Source organism: Uranotaenia lowii, chromosome 1, assembly GCF_029784155.1.
Source record: "Uranotaenia lowii strain MFRU-FL chromosome 1, ASM2978415v1, whole genome shotgun sequence".
Lineage (NCBI taxonomy): Eukaryota > Metazoa > Arthropoda > Insecta > Diptera > Culicidae > Uranotaenia > Uranotaenia lowii.
Window position 1 is genome coordinate 152,089,384 of NC_073691.1, and position 16,292 is coordinate 152,105,675.

At 40.7% G+C, this 16,292-nt stretch overlaps 1 protein-coding gene and 1 long non-coding RNA gene across 5 annotated transcripts in view; one reads left to right on the plus strand and one right to left on the minus strand.

Annotated features, from left to right (window-relative positions):
• LOC129740537 (glutamate dehydrogenase, mitochondrial) overlaps positions 1-16,292 on the minus strand; it is a 54,019-nt gene that overhangs the window by 6,380 nt on the left and 31,347 nt on the right. For all 4 annotated transcript variants that reach the window (XM_055732246.1, XM_055732245.1, XM_055732247.1 and 1 more), the window contains exons 3-5: positions 6,613-7,205; positions 1,301-1,462; positions 1,026-1,230 (exon numbers count right to left, since the gene is read on the minus strand). In XM_055732246.1, coding sequence (XP_055588221.1) covers positions 1,026-1,230; positions 1,301-1,462; positions 6,613-7,205 — 960 coding nt within the window. The remainder of the gene's footprint in view (positions 1-1,025; positions 1,231-1,300; positions 1,463-6,612; positions 7,206-16,292) is intronic.
• LOC129740551 (uncharacterized) lies at positions 14,425-14,891 on the plus strand. Its single transcript, XR_008736277.1, has 2 exons — positions 14,425-14,576; positions 14,641-14,891. It is a non-coding gene; the product is annotated as an uncharacterized LOC129740551 (long non-coding RNA).

Below are 16,292 nucleotides of genomic sequence, written 5' to 3' on the forward strand. Positions count from 1 at the left end.
ATTCAGATTTCAGATTCAGATTTCAGATTCAGATTTCAGATTCAGATTTCAGATTCAGTTTTCAGATTCAGATTTCAGATTCAGATTTCAGATTCAGATTCAGATTTCAGATTCAGATTTCAGATTCAGATTTCAGATTCAGATTTCAGATTCAGATTTCAGTTCCAGATTTCAGATTCAGATTTCAGATTTAGATTTCAGGTTCAGACTTCAGATTTTAAACTCATATTGCATATTCAGATTTTAGATTCAAATTTCAGATTCAGATTTTAGATTTCCACATCAGATCTCATTTGGAAATAGATAGGAAATTCAAATTTTAAAACTGAAATAAAAAAAACACTATTCTCTTTCAAGATTGAAATTTTAATCATAAACTGCACTAAACCCGACCCGTGCAGTGAATCAAAAGTTTGTCTTCAGGATTTTTCGAAACCGTATTGAACGAATTAAGTACAAATAATATCCCACTTACAAAGTCTAGATAAGAAACTTCGAGTAGGAAAGTATTGGTGAACAAAAGGACTCTGCCTCACAAAACGGGCACCAAAAGTTTACTTTTCCGGAATCGCTCAGTTTAAAGTCATATCTCCCAAACTTATTGACGATTATCTCTAAAACTCTTATAGAGTTCTCAATCTTATCCTACAGTGACTCGACCCTTAAAAACTACTAACGAACGAGAATTGCCGTTACGCTTCAAACAAAATCAAAAACACAAAATAATTGAGAGAATCAATGCTAAAATAAAAATAAAACTAGTTAGGGATATATGTTTGTAACAATTTGATGTCGTTGTGAATGTTAGGCCTAAGAAATAAAGATCAAAGCAGAGATTCAGCGGATGATTGTCAACTGTAACTAGCTCGTTGACGGAGATGCGTAGACAGACCCAGTACAATTCCAATCTACTCCACAAGCCACCGAAATACCAATGTACCGTATTGGATGATTGTGTTTGTGTGTATGTATGTGTGCGTGTTTGTGCGCTTATCACCGAAATTCAACTGCATGCGAGTACTCACCGAGCAGATGATAGTTGGACTCTCGCTCGTACTTGAACGTCAGACGACCGTACGAGACGTGGTTCAGGTTCTTGAGCCACTCGAAGAACGACACGGTCACACCACCGGCGTTGATGTACAGATCCGGGATGACCAGAATGTTGCGCTCCAGCAGGATCTTGTCGGCGGCAGGGGTCGTTGGGCCGTTGGCAGCCTCAGCGATGATCTAGAAAGGGCGAAAAAAGTGAGTTTTTTGCTTGTGAGCTGAAACAACTTTTGGCACCGATTTATGTTACCTTAGCCTGGATCTTGCCGGCGTTCTCACTGGTGATGACTTTCTCGATGGCAGCCGGGATGAAGATGTCGCACGGTTCGTACATCAGGTTCTCTCCCTCGTAGGGCTGGGCACCGGGGAATCCGACGATGGTTCCCTTCTCGATGCGGTAGTCTTCCAGTTCCTGAAATTGGCGAGAAGTTTAGCAACTTATTTATTTGTTACCCATCGAATTAAGTTTTTATAGATTTAATATCTATACTTAGTCGGACGGCTTCATGAAAAATTTGAATCAAAAATGAGCACGCATACATTGAAACTTCTATAACAAGCTTAGAGAGGTTATGAAGATCATACTCTTAACAAGGTCAAGCTTTGCGCCAAGTCCCATTAATGCATATCGTGGTAAATAAATTCTGTTGAGTCCGACCACTTGACTGAAGTTGGATACAGGCAAGAGTACCACACTGAGAGAGCAAGATGGCTGCTTTCGCCGAAAGCGCCTACAGAAATTTCTAGGCAGTTCCATTTGGTGCAAGCACGTGCTTGCTCGTCAGCCTATTTAAGGGCGTATTCTTCGATGCGCCAGGAGTCAGTCGTAATCAAACCACCAAACCGTCAAGATAAGACGGTAGTGTAAATAGTGTAAATTGTTGTACACTACTAGAATCTTCTCTCTTCTGGTGCTTCACTCCAAGCCTTGCCGGATTCAGCTGTCACCATCGGCTCTTTCCAGAGCCCCTCCATCTGAAAGAGTTTGGCCGCCAGGCAGCGTCATAAGGACCTGCCTCCGCTGATGGGACAATCATGCGTGGTTGTCTCTTCAGGTCCAATCCTACGAGGGGAGCGGACCATCAGTGGTAGTTTTCCCAAAGCGCTCACATCGACCTGTCCTTGATCTCCAGGCAGACAGTCTGCGGACCTGCCTTCACTGTTTGGCAACCACTAGGGGTTGTCAAAGCCCAATCCCAGAAGGGGAAAGGGCAAGCAGTGGTAGTTTCACCAAGGCTCCTCCTCCATACAGTCCAATGGCTTTTCATGACCACAACACATTCTTTCCCACACATTTCCCACTAAAGTCAATGAAATCGAAGGTACTAATCGATGTTGAGGTTCTCAAAAAAATTACTCATTACCTAGATGAATTTGCTTCTAGAGTTTAAGTAAAGGCAAAGAGTTCAAGCCCCTAAGACAGATGCTCTCTATAACATATGCAAATTCGGCAACTGTAAGGAAACGTCAAGCTACAGAACATAGGGTAGAATATATGTATGTCAAAGGTACTTACAATAAAAGGGGCATCGATAGGGAGAATTACCATATTGGAGGACCTGGACCTGGGCAATTCCGTTCAGTGGCGGAGAAGGTAAAGGGTGTCCACGATGAAATAGTCCTATTTGTCGCTGATAGTGTTGGTGATATTATGCTGGTTGTTTCACCAACACTTTTTAGTTTTGGGACAATCAACCTCAAAAACGACCATGTTTGTCGACCGGCTGTCCGTTTTTTGTACCGAGAGTTTTGGAGGTTAATTGTCCCGTCTCATCTGTACACGCTCAGCAAGTGTGCGTTAGAAATGTCAAAAACAACTCTATTGCCAAACTTTTAACTTTTTAACCGTTGGGTAGAATTTAATGAAAATTTGGATGGATTTAGTTCAAAGTACATTATTTACATCATGCAAGTTTTAAAGTCCTGAAAGAACAGCTCATCCGTGATAAAGTCTTGCGCTTTCATCACGAGAACAAGGATCTATAGCATCGTTCCATCGCTAAAACGTTGGGAATCGCGAATTCCACGGTGTCATGATGAGTGATTAAGCGGTTCGAGGAATGATTGACGATCGATCGGAAACCCAGAAGTGAAGGAAAAAGTATTCCGTACAACACCAAAAATCACAACCGCGTAGTTGCTGCACCTAGCCGAAGTTTTGTCCAGAAGTCCAAAACTAAGGCTGTGCTTCGAACGTTCAAGATACAAAAGGCCCCTAATCACGATGAGAAGCAGAACAATTCCGCCAAAACTCGTGCCAGGAAGTTGTACCTCAACATGCTGACGAAAGTTGTATGCTGCATCATGGACGACGAAACATATGTGGAGGCCGACTTCAAACAGATCCCCGGCAACCTGTTTTTCACGGCCAAGGATAAGTTCAGCATTCCTGAGCATGTCCGCACTCAGAAGATGTTTAAATTTGCGAATAAATTCCTGGTTTGGCAAGCCAACTGCACGTGCGGGAAGCGGAGTGCACCTTTCGTGATCCAGGACATGATGAACGCACAAATGTACATGAAAGAGTGCCTCCAGAACCCAGTAAACATGAATCGACAGAGAGGTAACTCAAATCAACAGAGGGATCGCATCGATCTCAATAACGATTTTGCATAATCTAATCGGCAGAGAGGAACACACCTTACGCGTGCCTTGGGTGGGTGCCACGAAACAATCTAAGACACGCCCTCCAGAGAAACACACGAACACAATCCGAATCGTATGTTCCCTTCGAGACGCTTGTTTGCCTGCCTGAGAATTCGACTGCTACGATTGAAGGCACGCATATAAAAAAGACGGAGATAAAGTGCGAGCACACCGTACGAGTGTACGATTCAAACTGATTTCGCATGTACGCATTCGTATTCGTTGCCTCTATGTATCTCGGCAGGACAAACCGAATGAGAGTATTTGCGTTCTCGGAGTGTCGCTGAAATTAACCGTTTTATTCTAAGTTCGGTGACTCAACTCTCAATTTTTTGCATGCTCTGTCGATTTCTGAGAGGACGCGCTTACTGGGAAGCGGCTGCTTCCTCTCCTAAAGGACCACAACGTCCCAACAATCTTCTTGCGGATTTGGCCTAAGTCACTACTCCAAATACGTACTGAAGTGGACAAAAGGTCAATTTCTTGACGAAAATGTTCAACCCTCCCAACACTCCGGAGCTCCACGCCCCATCGAGAAGTACTGAGCGATTATGAAGCAGCACCTGAATAAACAACCTAAGGTAATGAAGACTGTCGAGGAACTGAAGAAAGTATGGGTCTACATGCAAAAAAAAGGTTGATTTACAGGTTGTGCAGAATCTTATGGCCGGATAGTTAAGGCCAAGGTGCGGACATTTGCGTATAGACTGTAAATAAAATACGAGTAAAATGGTAAAATGAAGTTTAACAGTTATTTTTCAATCCCTGAAAATTTGATGGCAATCGAATGAAAACTTGAATTTTGCCAATCAATTTTGTGTGTGGCAATTTCATCGTGTACACCTTTTGACAGAGTAATGCTCGGCTGACATCACACAGGGATAAAGAAGGCCAAAGTCGAAGGTGGCAATCAATCAATGGCAACGACAATCAATCAAACCGATAGACAACTGTATCCGGAACCTTTGCATCGGATAAAGGGACCCTTATTCTGCCCTGAGAGTGGGATGACTATAGTCGCCTCTCCTCGGAGTCACCGTAAGTTTTGTCACCTTATTCCCGAATTCGATGTAAATAAAGTGACAGAGGTTCATTCCTAGATGAGTGACTGAATGAACACATCTGTCAAAATGGTAGAATTTATTCTGTATTGATTTATTTTGCTCGCAATTCGAATTTTCCGAACAGATTTTCTAAGTTTTTTTTTGTGAAAATTCCGTTCCATAAAAGGGTCATACAGCGGGCAAATTATTAAAAAAAAAGTTTATTATTGTGCGTCCTAAGTGAGAACGCTGAATCCGGAATGCGGAATGAATTCAACCAAGTAAGATGATCATTTTACAGGAGATTAGCGAATCAAGTTCAAATGCGCTGATTCTCATTCAGTATAAGGTAAGAACTCATAAAATTCATCCGAAGGGACGTTTCTCGGCTAAAATGGCAACTGTGATCGAGTGACTCGGGTAACTTGAATCGTCACCTCACCTCACCTCATAGAAATTCAATCGTAGAGATCCTATAAGACGAGATGCGTGTTCAGGATAAGCTAATCACGACCGAGAATACGTCTCGCTGGGTTAGTAGTGTGTTAGTAGAGTGTTTCCAGTAGCTTGGCGCCAAATCTCTCTACGAACTAAAATCCGAATCTTCAACTCAAACGTCAAATCCGTATTGTTGTACGGGAGCGAATCTTGGTGCACATATGCGGTGACGACGGTGACGAAAACTGCAAGTTTTTTGTGAATCGCTGCCTGCGGAACATCATCCGCACTTGGTGGCCTGGCAACTGGATCTCAAAGCGCCGGTGTCACCGAAAGGCGCTAGAAATCAAGATTAGGGAACGTAAGTGGAGATGAATTGGGCACACTCTGCGAAGAAATGAAAACGAGATTTGCAGAGAGGCGCTTGACTGGAATCCAGATGGGCATCGAAGAAGAGGCCGGCCCAGAATGCTTCGATGATTTTGTATGTTATTTGACGTTGACGTTATTGAATACTCAAACCATTGTTCTATGGAAGGTGTACAAGATAGTTTAGCCGCCTTATGATACTTTCTCTGTGAAGGGAGCAGAACTGAGCGTATAAAAAGGATTTTCGATAAGTTACATGGGTGTGCCTGAGGTAGGTTGAGTAGGGGTAGACAAAAATCTTTCTCACTTCTGTTATCGTCACTTTCAGCAGACTCTCACTCCCGTCTCATCTAAAGCCCTACAATAAAAGTGCGGCAGACTGAATTTCTCACCGATTTGGCATCACTGACAAAGCTTCTGTAATCTTTCAACACTCCCAATAACGTAAACATTCGCATGACTTCTTGTTGATGTGCAGCTGTGTCGCAGAATGTGAAATTGATTTTCGTTTAGTGAATATTATTTAATCTGTTCTCCGTTGTGTCAATTGTGAAAATAAAAATGAAGTGCTTCTTTCCGTTTTGCTCCAATTTCTCTGCATTCTTGAATAATTTCATTTAAAAAAATGAAAGTCACAGTCACACAGATTACAATACTTTCCACGAGTTTGAAATGGTAAAAATGGTTATGCTCGATTGGAACGTCTTTTGACAGTTCGATTGGAACTCCGCGGTGACAGTCTGCCGCACTTTTATTTTAGGGCTTTAGTCTCATCTTGATCTGAACAAAACATCTATCTTCTGCGAAGTGTCAAAAGAGTGTAAGGAACTTCATCTTGAAGATTAAGTTGATCAATAAATCCATCAATATGTGAGCCAGTAATGACAGCAGTTAGGGCAAAACTCGTGTATAACTAGGTTGTCTCTGCTAATAAACGAAAACGAAATCAAATCTCCTTCACCTGACCCCAACATGTGAAATCTGTAGCCAAATGAACTACCTACCTAACTTGAAATTTAAAAAATACTGTCTTCAATTCCCTTCAATACTGGTAAAATGTTCTTACCTTGGGGTCAATACCCTTGGGGTTGTAGATGGAACCGTCGTGCTCAATGACACCGATACAGGTGGCTCCGGCACGGCACAGGTAACGGCACGAGTGCAGACCGACATTACCGAAACCTTGCACGATAAAGGTCTTGCCGCCCCAGCCCGGGGTCGTTCCGATCATCGACATGAAGTTAGCCTCACGGATGAAGTTGTCCAGCCCGTGGAACACACCGCGTCCGGTGGCCGACACACGCCCATGGATACCGCCCTGGTTGATCGGTTTGCCGGTGACGCAAGCGTGGGCATTGATGTCCAGATGGCCGATAGTCTTGGCATAGGTATCCGCAATCCAGGACATTTCACGCTCGCCGGTTCCCATATCTGGAGCCGGGACGTCAATGCCCGGGCCGATGAAGCCCTTCTTGGACAGTTCCAGCGCGAAGCGGCGGGTGATCTTCTCCAGTTCATGCTCCGAATACTGCTTGGGGTCAATCTTGATACCGGCCTTGGCACCACCGAACGGAACATCCACACAGGCGCACTTGAAGGTCATCAGCGCGGACAGGGCTTTCACCTCATCGCGTGACACGTCCAACGAGAAACGGATACCTGACGTGGGGAAAACGAAAAAAAAAAATCAATTAGCTTAAATTGACCTACATAGTTATTTCGCTGTATAGGCATTCGATTTAGATAAGCTCGTTTGGTTTCATATACATATAGCTTATGATTTAAGAGCAACGAGACATTATGGCAACCGTTCAACGAGAAACACCCCGATCTATTATTATTGGGAAATTGATTTGGCAGCAGGACAGTCTTGCCAAAGTGCCAAAGACACACCCCCCAACAACACTAGCTTACTCGGGGGTTGACATTCTTACGTACAGCCTACAACCTGATTAGACGAAACGTGATTCACATAACATAACAGACGTCTTAAGGCCAGCGGGTAATGTTTCACAGCAATTTTTGTCAATTTCGTTTCTAGTAGAATTAAAATGTTTATTGAAGAAGTTTTTTAAACCATTTTAAAGGGTTCGAGATTGAAGAGGACTTGCCCTGATGACAATTCCTCTTAGTTTTTTTAATGAATTTTCGCTCATTCAAAGATAATACGTAGTAGTTGCACGTGAATCAATGTGTAGATAGATTTCCTAGTTTAGATATTGTACTCTACATTTATAACCGAGACAGAAAGTTGCCGGAAATCGAAAGTCATACGATGGTGCTGGTACTTTGAATCACCACCGTAATCCTCCTATTTTTAGTTCAAAAAATACCATCGCCCTTCAGCCCAGACTAGACTATATAGTGAGTGGATCCACGACAACTGCTAGTAACGGGTGCTGATGGGTTGAATTTTGTCTACAGACTATGGTTGCGATGCTTTCCGCAGAGCGAAATCATTTAGATATATGTGCTTGGCAGCAGATTTTATTTCGAATAAGAGAAAGTCTCAACATCCGGTGCCGTCATCGGACACACCCTCGCTTTCGGTTTTTGCTAAGGTTTGTTGAACAACTTTTTTCTGCAGTTCATATCAATACGAACGTTGAAGTTGTAGATTTGAACTTTTTTCCCAGTTCGTTATATTGAAGTTAACCCTTCGTTTCATAAAGTTACAAATTTGCAACAATTAATTAAAACTGTTCTAAACTTCACATTTAGCTAAAAAGTTAATTTTTTTTTCGACGGGAATAATATTTCCAACTTCAAGATCACGTTCAATTAAAAAAAATTACTTTCAGTGTTTAAAGGTACAAAAAAAACCAACTTGAATCTGAAAAATATGGAATGTGGAAAAAACCTTATTTTTCAAATTTTTGGCCTAGTGTAATTCATATTGAGAATTTTTTTTCGACTCAAAAAAAATATTTTCGTATTCCCACAAAAGTAATTTATATAATAAACAAAATTTGAGAATTTTTTTTTGTTTTTTCTTTGATATAATGGGTTTTCAATAACTGTTGCAAATTTGCAACACCATGCAACACCATGTAGTACCTTAGCTAGTTATATGGGTTCCATAGTGTGTTTTCGAAACTTGCATCGTTAAACAGTGTATTTGTTTCCCGATGAAAGTGTTTCGTTATTAATGATTTATTATCATGTTAAGGCCGTATTAAGAGGGGTGGGGGAATGAAAATTGCGCCCCCCTCCCCTGAATAAAGAGGGCCCCCGAGATGAAAAAAATAAAAGTTTTGCTCTAAGCCGTTATCAAAACTAGAAAAATATTATTAAAAGTTCAAAGTTTATCTAATTTTAAACTAGGACGGGTCCGAATAATTAACTAAATTACGTAATTATCTTATTTATGTAAAACACATTATTTTGATTTTTTCCACGACCCGTTGGTATAACAAATACCTACATATTTTGAATAAAAAAAATTGCCTTCATAACTTGCAAAATAAGCATACACCAATTTTCAAAAGTTCTATTTTATTGAACGTGATTCAAATTCAAGTACGGGGCTTTATCCAGAGAGTCTAAAAATCTAATAACAAACAACGAATACATTTTTTTATTTTTTCACTTGAAAATTCAGTACTTTCTGCCAACATTCGATAACCGAGGTTTGAAGTATTGTTTTGCTTTTTTTTTCTTAGATATGAATGAATGATTTGATTGAAAATGGTAATGCTCGTTGTTTTTTACTAAAGTATTCTTATAATCAATCGACGAAAAATGCTCTTTATTTATACTATTCAACCATTTCCTGGAAGCTCTGGAAGTGGATTTTAATTTGAAACTTTTTGTTATTGAATTTAGTTTAATTTTTATTTCTTTTTTATTCTTAAACTGATTTCAAGTTTGAACTCTAATTTTAGAATCATGTTCCAAGTTCTAATGCTCATTCCGAAGAAATCTTTATTGTTCTTTTAATTTTGCCAACAAATGATATTTAATAGTTTAATTTAATTTGTAATTGGATCATTCCTTCAAAACAAAATTGAGACTTTGCTCTTCAATACTCAAGTTTGTTTATTAAAACTGGCATATAGTAGTAGTAGATTTAGAATCTTTATCAGAACCAATTTAAATACGTTTTCGGAATTGATTTGTGTTGATTTGTTCAAGGTTATATTATACACGGATGCCGGAATGCCTCTAAGTAACCTGATTGACTCGTTCTTCCAAAATATACCTACATCAACACAATACTTCACTCCATGAGTCGGTCCAAGAATGCATGTGAGCATATACTTAGACAGAAACTGCGGTGAATCCGTGCACCCATGGTGGATAACCAATATGCATTACTACTTTCAACTGAATTCTCAACTTTCTCGGTGTCCAGAAATCTAGATTTGCGAAGTTCCTGTGCGAAAACTATGATTAGTGCAAAAGAAATTAGGAATAAGCATTTATTTCCAGTGGTGGAGTGTGAAGAAAAAAAGGTTTAACCGTTTCATGTTGTTGCAAATTGGCAACAATTAAATTTTTTGCTAAATAACCGAAATATGTGAAAATAATATTTTTTCATTATTTTTCCCTTCATGCATTCATCATTGCGCACTTTTGAGAATTTTTTCGAGAAAAAATAAAAAATCATGAAATGAAGGGTTAAAAGGTAGATCGAACTGTTCAGATTTCTTGTGGATACTTCTAGTTCTCAAAAGGAAGATTCGTTCTTCTACCTATATACCTGTACCCACGTAGCCACGCGATACAATATGCATCACAGCCAACGACTTCGTTTCCAGATGTTACCCTTGATCGTGTTGCCTGCCGCGGTTATGTTAATGGTCTTAATTGGTGTGAAAATTTGCACACTCTTACTTCTCATTAGAAAAAGCGTAGGCGTATCAATAAAAAAAATAGTAGGTTTTCAAGAATCCCCGTGGGAATATAATCCCATAGATAAGTCTCTGGGATTTTTCAAATAAAGAATTTACAACAAAAAAAGTTTCTGGGATTTGGGTTGTTATTGGTCACTGGAAGGTGGCGTTTTGTTTGTTTACAAAGTGCTCAGTTGTTGTTTTTATTTATCTAAAATCCCAAATAGGGCGTTTGCACAGTGCATTAGTATAAGTAAGCCGTTGGGCAAATACAAGTGACAGCTTCGTGCAAAATGAATACGATTCGAAGGAAGAAATTTAATTTTTGAATTAATTTATGAAAACTATCGAAAGTTTTTCAATCCACAGAACAATCTTGAGAAGCCAGTACATTCGTTTATTTGTTTGCCAATTTGTTTTTTGATATCGAGTAAGGTTCTTTGAAAAAATAAAGTTTCTTTACAGGATACGACCGTTTCCTGTAAAAGTAGAAAAAATATTGCTAAATTTCTTTATGAATTCTGCAACAAAAACCATAAGCTTCATCCTCCGGTTTAAAAATTCTAAAAGATAGACCCGAAAACTTCGATAAAAGATTTGGGGGAACTGTCGTTTTCTTCATTTTGTTTTGCTTGTTTCCGCACTTCGATACAATACAATATTCATAAAATTGATTCCACTTGTTAACCAATGATTTGAAATATACTTGTTGGCAGTTTTTTTTAGAGAAAAGCCGTATTCATTAAAGTGTAAAACAACATTTTAACTGAAATTAGCTTTTCCGCATATAAAAACCTTTGATGTGTGCCAACTGACCTGTGTGTGTAGCAAGAGCCCTATTAATTAAAAGGTAAATGTACCCGAAGTTGGCATCCAGAGTAAGGTTTACCAGTTTTTGGACTTCCTATAAATTTACCCTACGACAAATATGACTGCTTACTAGAATGCAGTTGAGATGTGTACTTGTAAGAGCAAGTTCTCTCGTGTTGGGGGAAAGTAGTAGAAATTTTGACACTTGTAGCACATTTTGAAAATTTCACCAAGCAAAAATGTTTTCAAGATCTTTGGGCGTTGTATTTTTTTCAGCACTGTTTCTATTCCAGCCGTCGTATGTGATAGAAATGTTGCTATTCTTGCATCACAGCATGCGAGAATACAACACGTGTTGTAAAAAGTCATGAAGGCCACATATATTGAAGTGTTTTTGCATGGTAAAGTTTTCAAAATGTGCTAAAAGTGTCAAAATTTCTACCACTTTCAACCAACTCCAGTGAACTTGCTCTAAGCGTCATCGAGGTTTTAGAGATTTGTCGCGGGTAGAGTAGTTATTTTAATATCGCAGTGAGTGTGAACTATGTGTGAAGTTTTTCCCCAAAAGAACAGCCTTTCTTAGCAACGACTGCGCCACACGCCACAAACATGGACCAACCTTGGTAGCCGGCGCTGCTTGGTAGCCATCCCGATCAATACCAACGCTCCGAAGAATAAACGAACGAACAGCGCTCGTATGGATGAGCCGCGAGAGCACCGAATTAATTTCTCGGGTCAAGACCGGTCCGGTCAAATGCGGCTTGCGGTTCCCTGGTGCTGGCTTACTTCGGTTACATCAACCAAACTAACAAGTGCTGAATTTCGTCAAGCACAGTACAGCTTGAGTGCAAATAGCCAGTCACCAGCTAAGCCCGCGAACCGTCTTTTTGTTTTCGCCATAGTTCCGGAATCTTAACGTATGATTCTCATGAACAGAATTCCTTAGTTTTGGGCTTGAACTACGCTTGGATTTGTCCAACCTACCTCTTCCGTCAAGGCCAAAACACTACCTTGGATTCGAGGTTCGGTTCCGGAGAAGCTACGGTCGTAGGACCCCCTCTTTTCCTGGAAGGGCAAGATCGCCTAACCGTGAAAGCTACCAGGAGTATCCGTGACCCCTTCACTATTGCCGGAAGCGCCAGTTTGCCGGGATCGTAAAACGTTACCAGTTCTCCTCTGTGACCTCCTCTCCATAAACGGAAACGTCCACAGCGTCGACTAGGGCTTGGCCCACCAGCCAGGTACCGTTAATTTTAAGAATGTGGGAAATCAAGTGCGGATTGCTGAATACACGCAATTTCGAGAAGTGCATATTTTGGGGTTTTTACTGATCCGTGTTAGCATTCCCTGCAATTCTTATTTTGGTCAGCGTGCCGCCCTGAGGCCAAATAAAGGGAGTCCCTATAACGCAGGTGAAAGTGGTAGGTTTATCACTTACATATTTTAGATAAATGCCTACCAAAATTCTAACTGAAATGCTCTCAAACTTGGCCCCTGTTTCTAATTTTAACCGTTTCTTACTTCCTAAAGTTAGCCCTTGTTTAAAACGTCATGCTGATAATGAATCATCCATATATATTACCGCATCGAACCCGATTTACAGTTCAAAACCAGAGAAGCTTCATTCATATTCTTAACTACCTTGGGGTCACATCACTAGCTGCCTGCTCGAAGGTCAGTGGTATTAGAGAGGATCGTAAACGATGTTATTTTCTCAGCTTGTCGGAACTGGATCTCTGAAAATCAGCACGGATTTTTCCCTAAACTTTCGGTAACCACAAATTTGACAGTTTTTACATCATATTTCATATCAGAAATGGATGACGGAAAACAAATTGATGCAATTTATACTGATATTTCGGCTGCATTCTATTCAGTGAATCACGATATTCTCCTGAAAAAAATTGCAGCGTTTGGGATGTTCTGAACGGCTTTGTGCTTGGATAAAAAGTTATCTTACGAATCGCCGTTTAGCTGTTAGAATTGGTTCTACAGAATCTCCTGATTTTATTCCGAAGTCTGGGGTTCCACAAGGCAGCAATTTGGGCCCTCTTTTGTTTACAATGTTCTATAATGACATTAATGTGCTTCTAATTGGCTGTGGAGTTCTCCTGTACGCGAACGACCTAAAAATATTTTTGGTCATAAATAGTTTAGCTAATTGTTACGAGTTACAAGGCTTCCTGGACGTGGTTGGGAACTGGTGTGCTGATAATCACCGATCTTGTCTGCCTGCGAGCTTTGTATTGCTGCCAGGTTCGATCAATATTGGAATCTGCAAATCTGGTATGGTGGCCGTTTGAGGCTTTGTGGGTTGCGCGTTTCGAAGCAATTCAACGGCGATTTGTGCGGTATGCTCTCCGTGAACTACCTTGGGAAAACCCGTTAAATCTACCTCCTTATCCACAACGATGTGCTCTGCTTGGACTCCATACGCTGGCGGATTGTCATTCCATTGGTCGATCACTGTTCGTGGCAAAGATCCTGAGAAATGAAATTGACTGCTGTTGGCTACTTTCCCGTTGTAACATTTATGCTCCAGAACGAACCCTTCGTAATCGAGACTGGCTCTCATCGGAACCACGAAGTACGCGCTATGGCAGTAACGACCCCCTTCGTTCCGCAAAAATATGCTTCCTCCGTTATTATACCCTATTCGATTTTAATGTTTCCATTGCGACTTTCAAACAACGGATTAAGCAAAGCATGAGTGAACGGTTAAGAAACTAGCAAACGATTTATGTAAACCTAGATTTAAGTTTTATTCATTCAGACACCCACCTTTGTCAGATGATTAATTCAAGATAATAAACAAACAAATAAACAAACAATAATGTTTAACTTAAAAATCTTTAAAGATGAAATTTAATTAGAGTATTCACAGTTACACAAAGATTAGGAATGGGAGCTATTAAAGATGTTTACAGTACAAAATGGTTCCGTTCAAGATCATATTACAGTTCCGCTCAAGATCAGTTTTCTTTCTTCAGTAAATCAGCTCTACACAGCAAAAAATTTCTAAAAATACACGGAATCTAAAACACGAGTGATCTATTTTTTCTTGAGTGTAATTACAAAAAGATGTAATTTTAAACTTCTTTCGATGTAATATTCGTCTATTTTCCAAAATTGAATAGAAATAAACTGTTTTGATTTAATTTTACACTGCATCATGCAAAAATCAACCGGTCAACGAAATTTATATCACAAACAGTGTAAAATTATATCTGTTTGATTTAAAATTGAATGCAAATATTTAAATTGTGCCTTTTTATATTTCAAGTTAGTTTGCGCGTCGGACACAAAGTAAACAAGTCGGAAAATTATTCGGAAACGAGTCATTCAAAGGCGTAGCTACAGGAGCACTTTAAGAGTCTTTAAAGTAGTAAGTTTATGAGACGTGAAATAAAGAATATGGTTGAAACTGATAAGTTTTCTCTCCATTACAGCAAGGTCAGATTTTTCGCAGCGGCTGATATCCGGCCAGTGATTATCCGGAGAAACTTTTGTCAGAACAATTCGAGTGTGCAGGATGCTGACCGAAAAATTATGATTTCCGGAACCATTCGAGGATGCTGATCATGCTGATTCGAAAAACATCCCCGTGCTGGGAATCATCGGATGCAACAACAATATCAGCCTGACGCTTTCCGAATGGTTTTTATGTTCAGTTTTGTAAATAAATGTGAATTAAAAATGATACATGCGGCGTATTTATTCAAGACAAAAGCAAAAACCTTAATATTTAGAAAAAATATCAATATTTACGATAATAAATTTTAAAATTAACATCCCTGTGTATTTTACACGACGGCTTTTGTGATCCAATCTCGTGCATTGATTTCGATCTAAATTTACACGCCTCAAAAATTACATCCTCGAAAAAAATACACCGTGATAGAATTTTACATCAAAATCGATGTTCCGTTTTCGTGCATCGTTTTCGATCTAAATTTACACGAATTTTTCTTGCTGTGTAGAGTTATTTTATTTATTTACATAGTATTCCGTCTTACGACATAACTTGACGAACATAATTCCTAAAATTCACTCGGTTCATAGCCACCGTTCTCCAATTTCTCGGGCACCCCACGTTCGCCAGATCACGCTCCACTTGGTCTAACCACCTCGCTCGTTGCGCCCCCGCTCGCCTTGTTCCTACCGGATTCGTAGCGAACACCTGTTTTGCAGGACAGTCGTCCGGCATTCTCGCAACATGTCCCGCCCAGCGTATCCGGCCAGCCTTAACCACCTTCTGGATACTGGGTTCGCCGTAGAGTCGCGCGAGCTCGTGGTTCATCCTTCGCCTCCACACTCCATTCTCCTGTACGCCGCCAAAGATGGTTCTTAACACTCGTCGCTCGAATACTCCGAGTGTACGCAGGTCCTCCTCGAGCAATATCCATGTCTCGTGCCCGTAGAGAACAACCGGTCTAATAAGCGTCATATACAGGTTACACTTCGTGCGAGGGCTCAGTCTTCTCGACCGCAGTTGCTTGTGGAGTCCATAGTAGGCACGACTTCCGCTGATAATTCGCCTCCGGATCTCACGGCTGGTGTCATTGTCTGCGGTCACCAGTGAGCCGAGATAGACAAAGTCTTCGACTATCTCCAGCTCGTTGCCGTCGATCGTGACCTTGTTATTACTGGACAAGCGGGTTCGGTCGGTCTCGGATCCGCAGGCCAGCATGTACTTCGTCTTGGACGTATTAATCATTAACCCAATCCTTCCTGCTTCGCGTTTCAGTTTGCGGTAGATCTCCTCCACCGCCGCAGATGATCTGCCGACTATATCAATGTCATCGGCAAAGCAGATAAGTTGACTGGATCTGTTGAAAATCGTGCCCCGCATTTCGCCCACCGCTCGTCGAATAACACCTTCTAGCGCCACGTTGAACATCATGCAGGATAGACCATCACCTTGTCGAAGCCCCCTGCGCGATTCGAATGAACTCGACAATTCACCCGAAATCCGCACACAGCACTGCGTTCCATCCATCGTCGCCTTGATCAGTCTGATCAGCTTCCCGGAAAAGCCGTTCTCGTCCATAATTTTCCATAGCTCGTTACGGTCGATCGTGTCGTATGCGGCTTTGAAGTC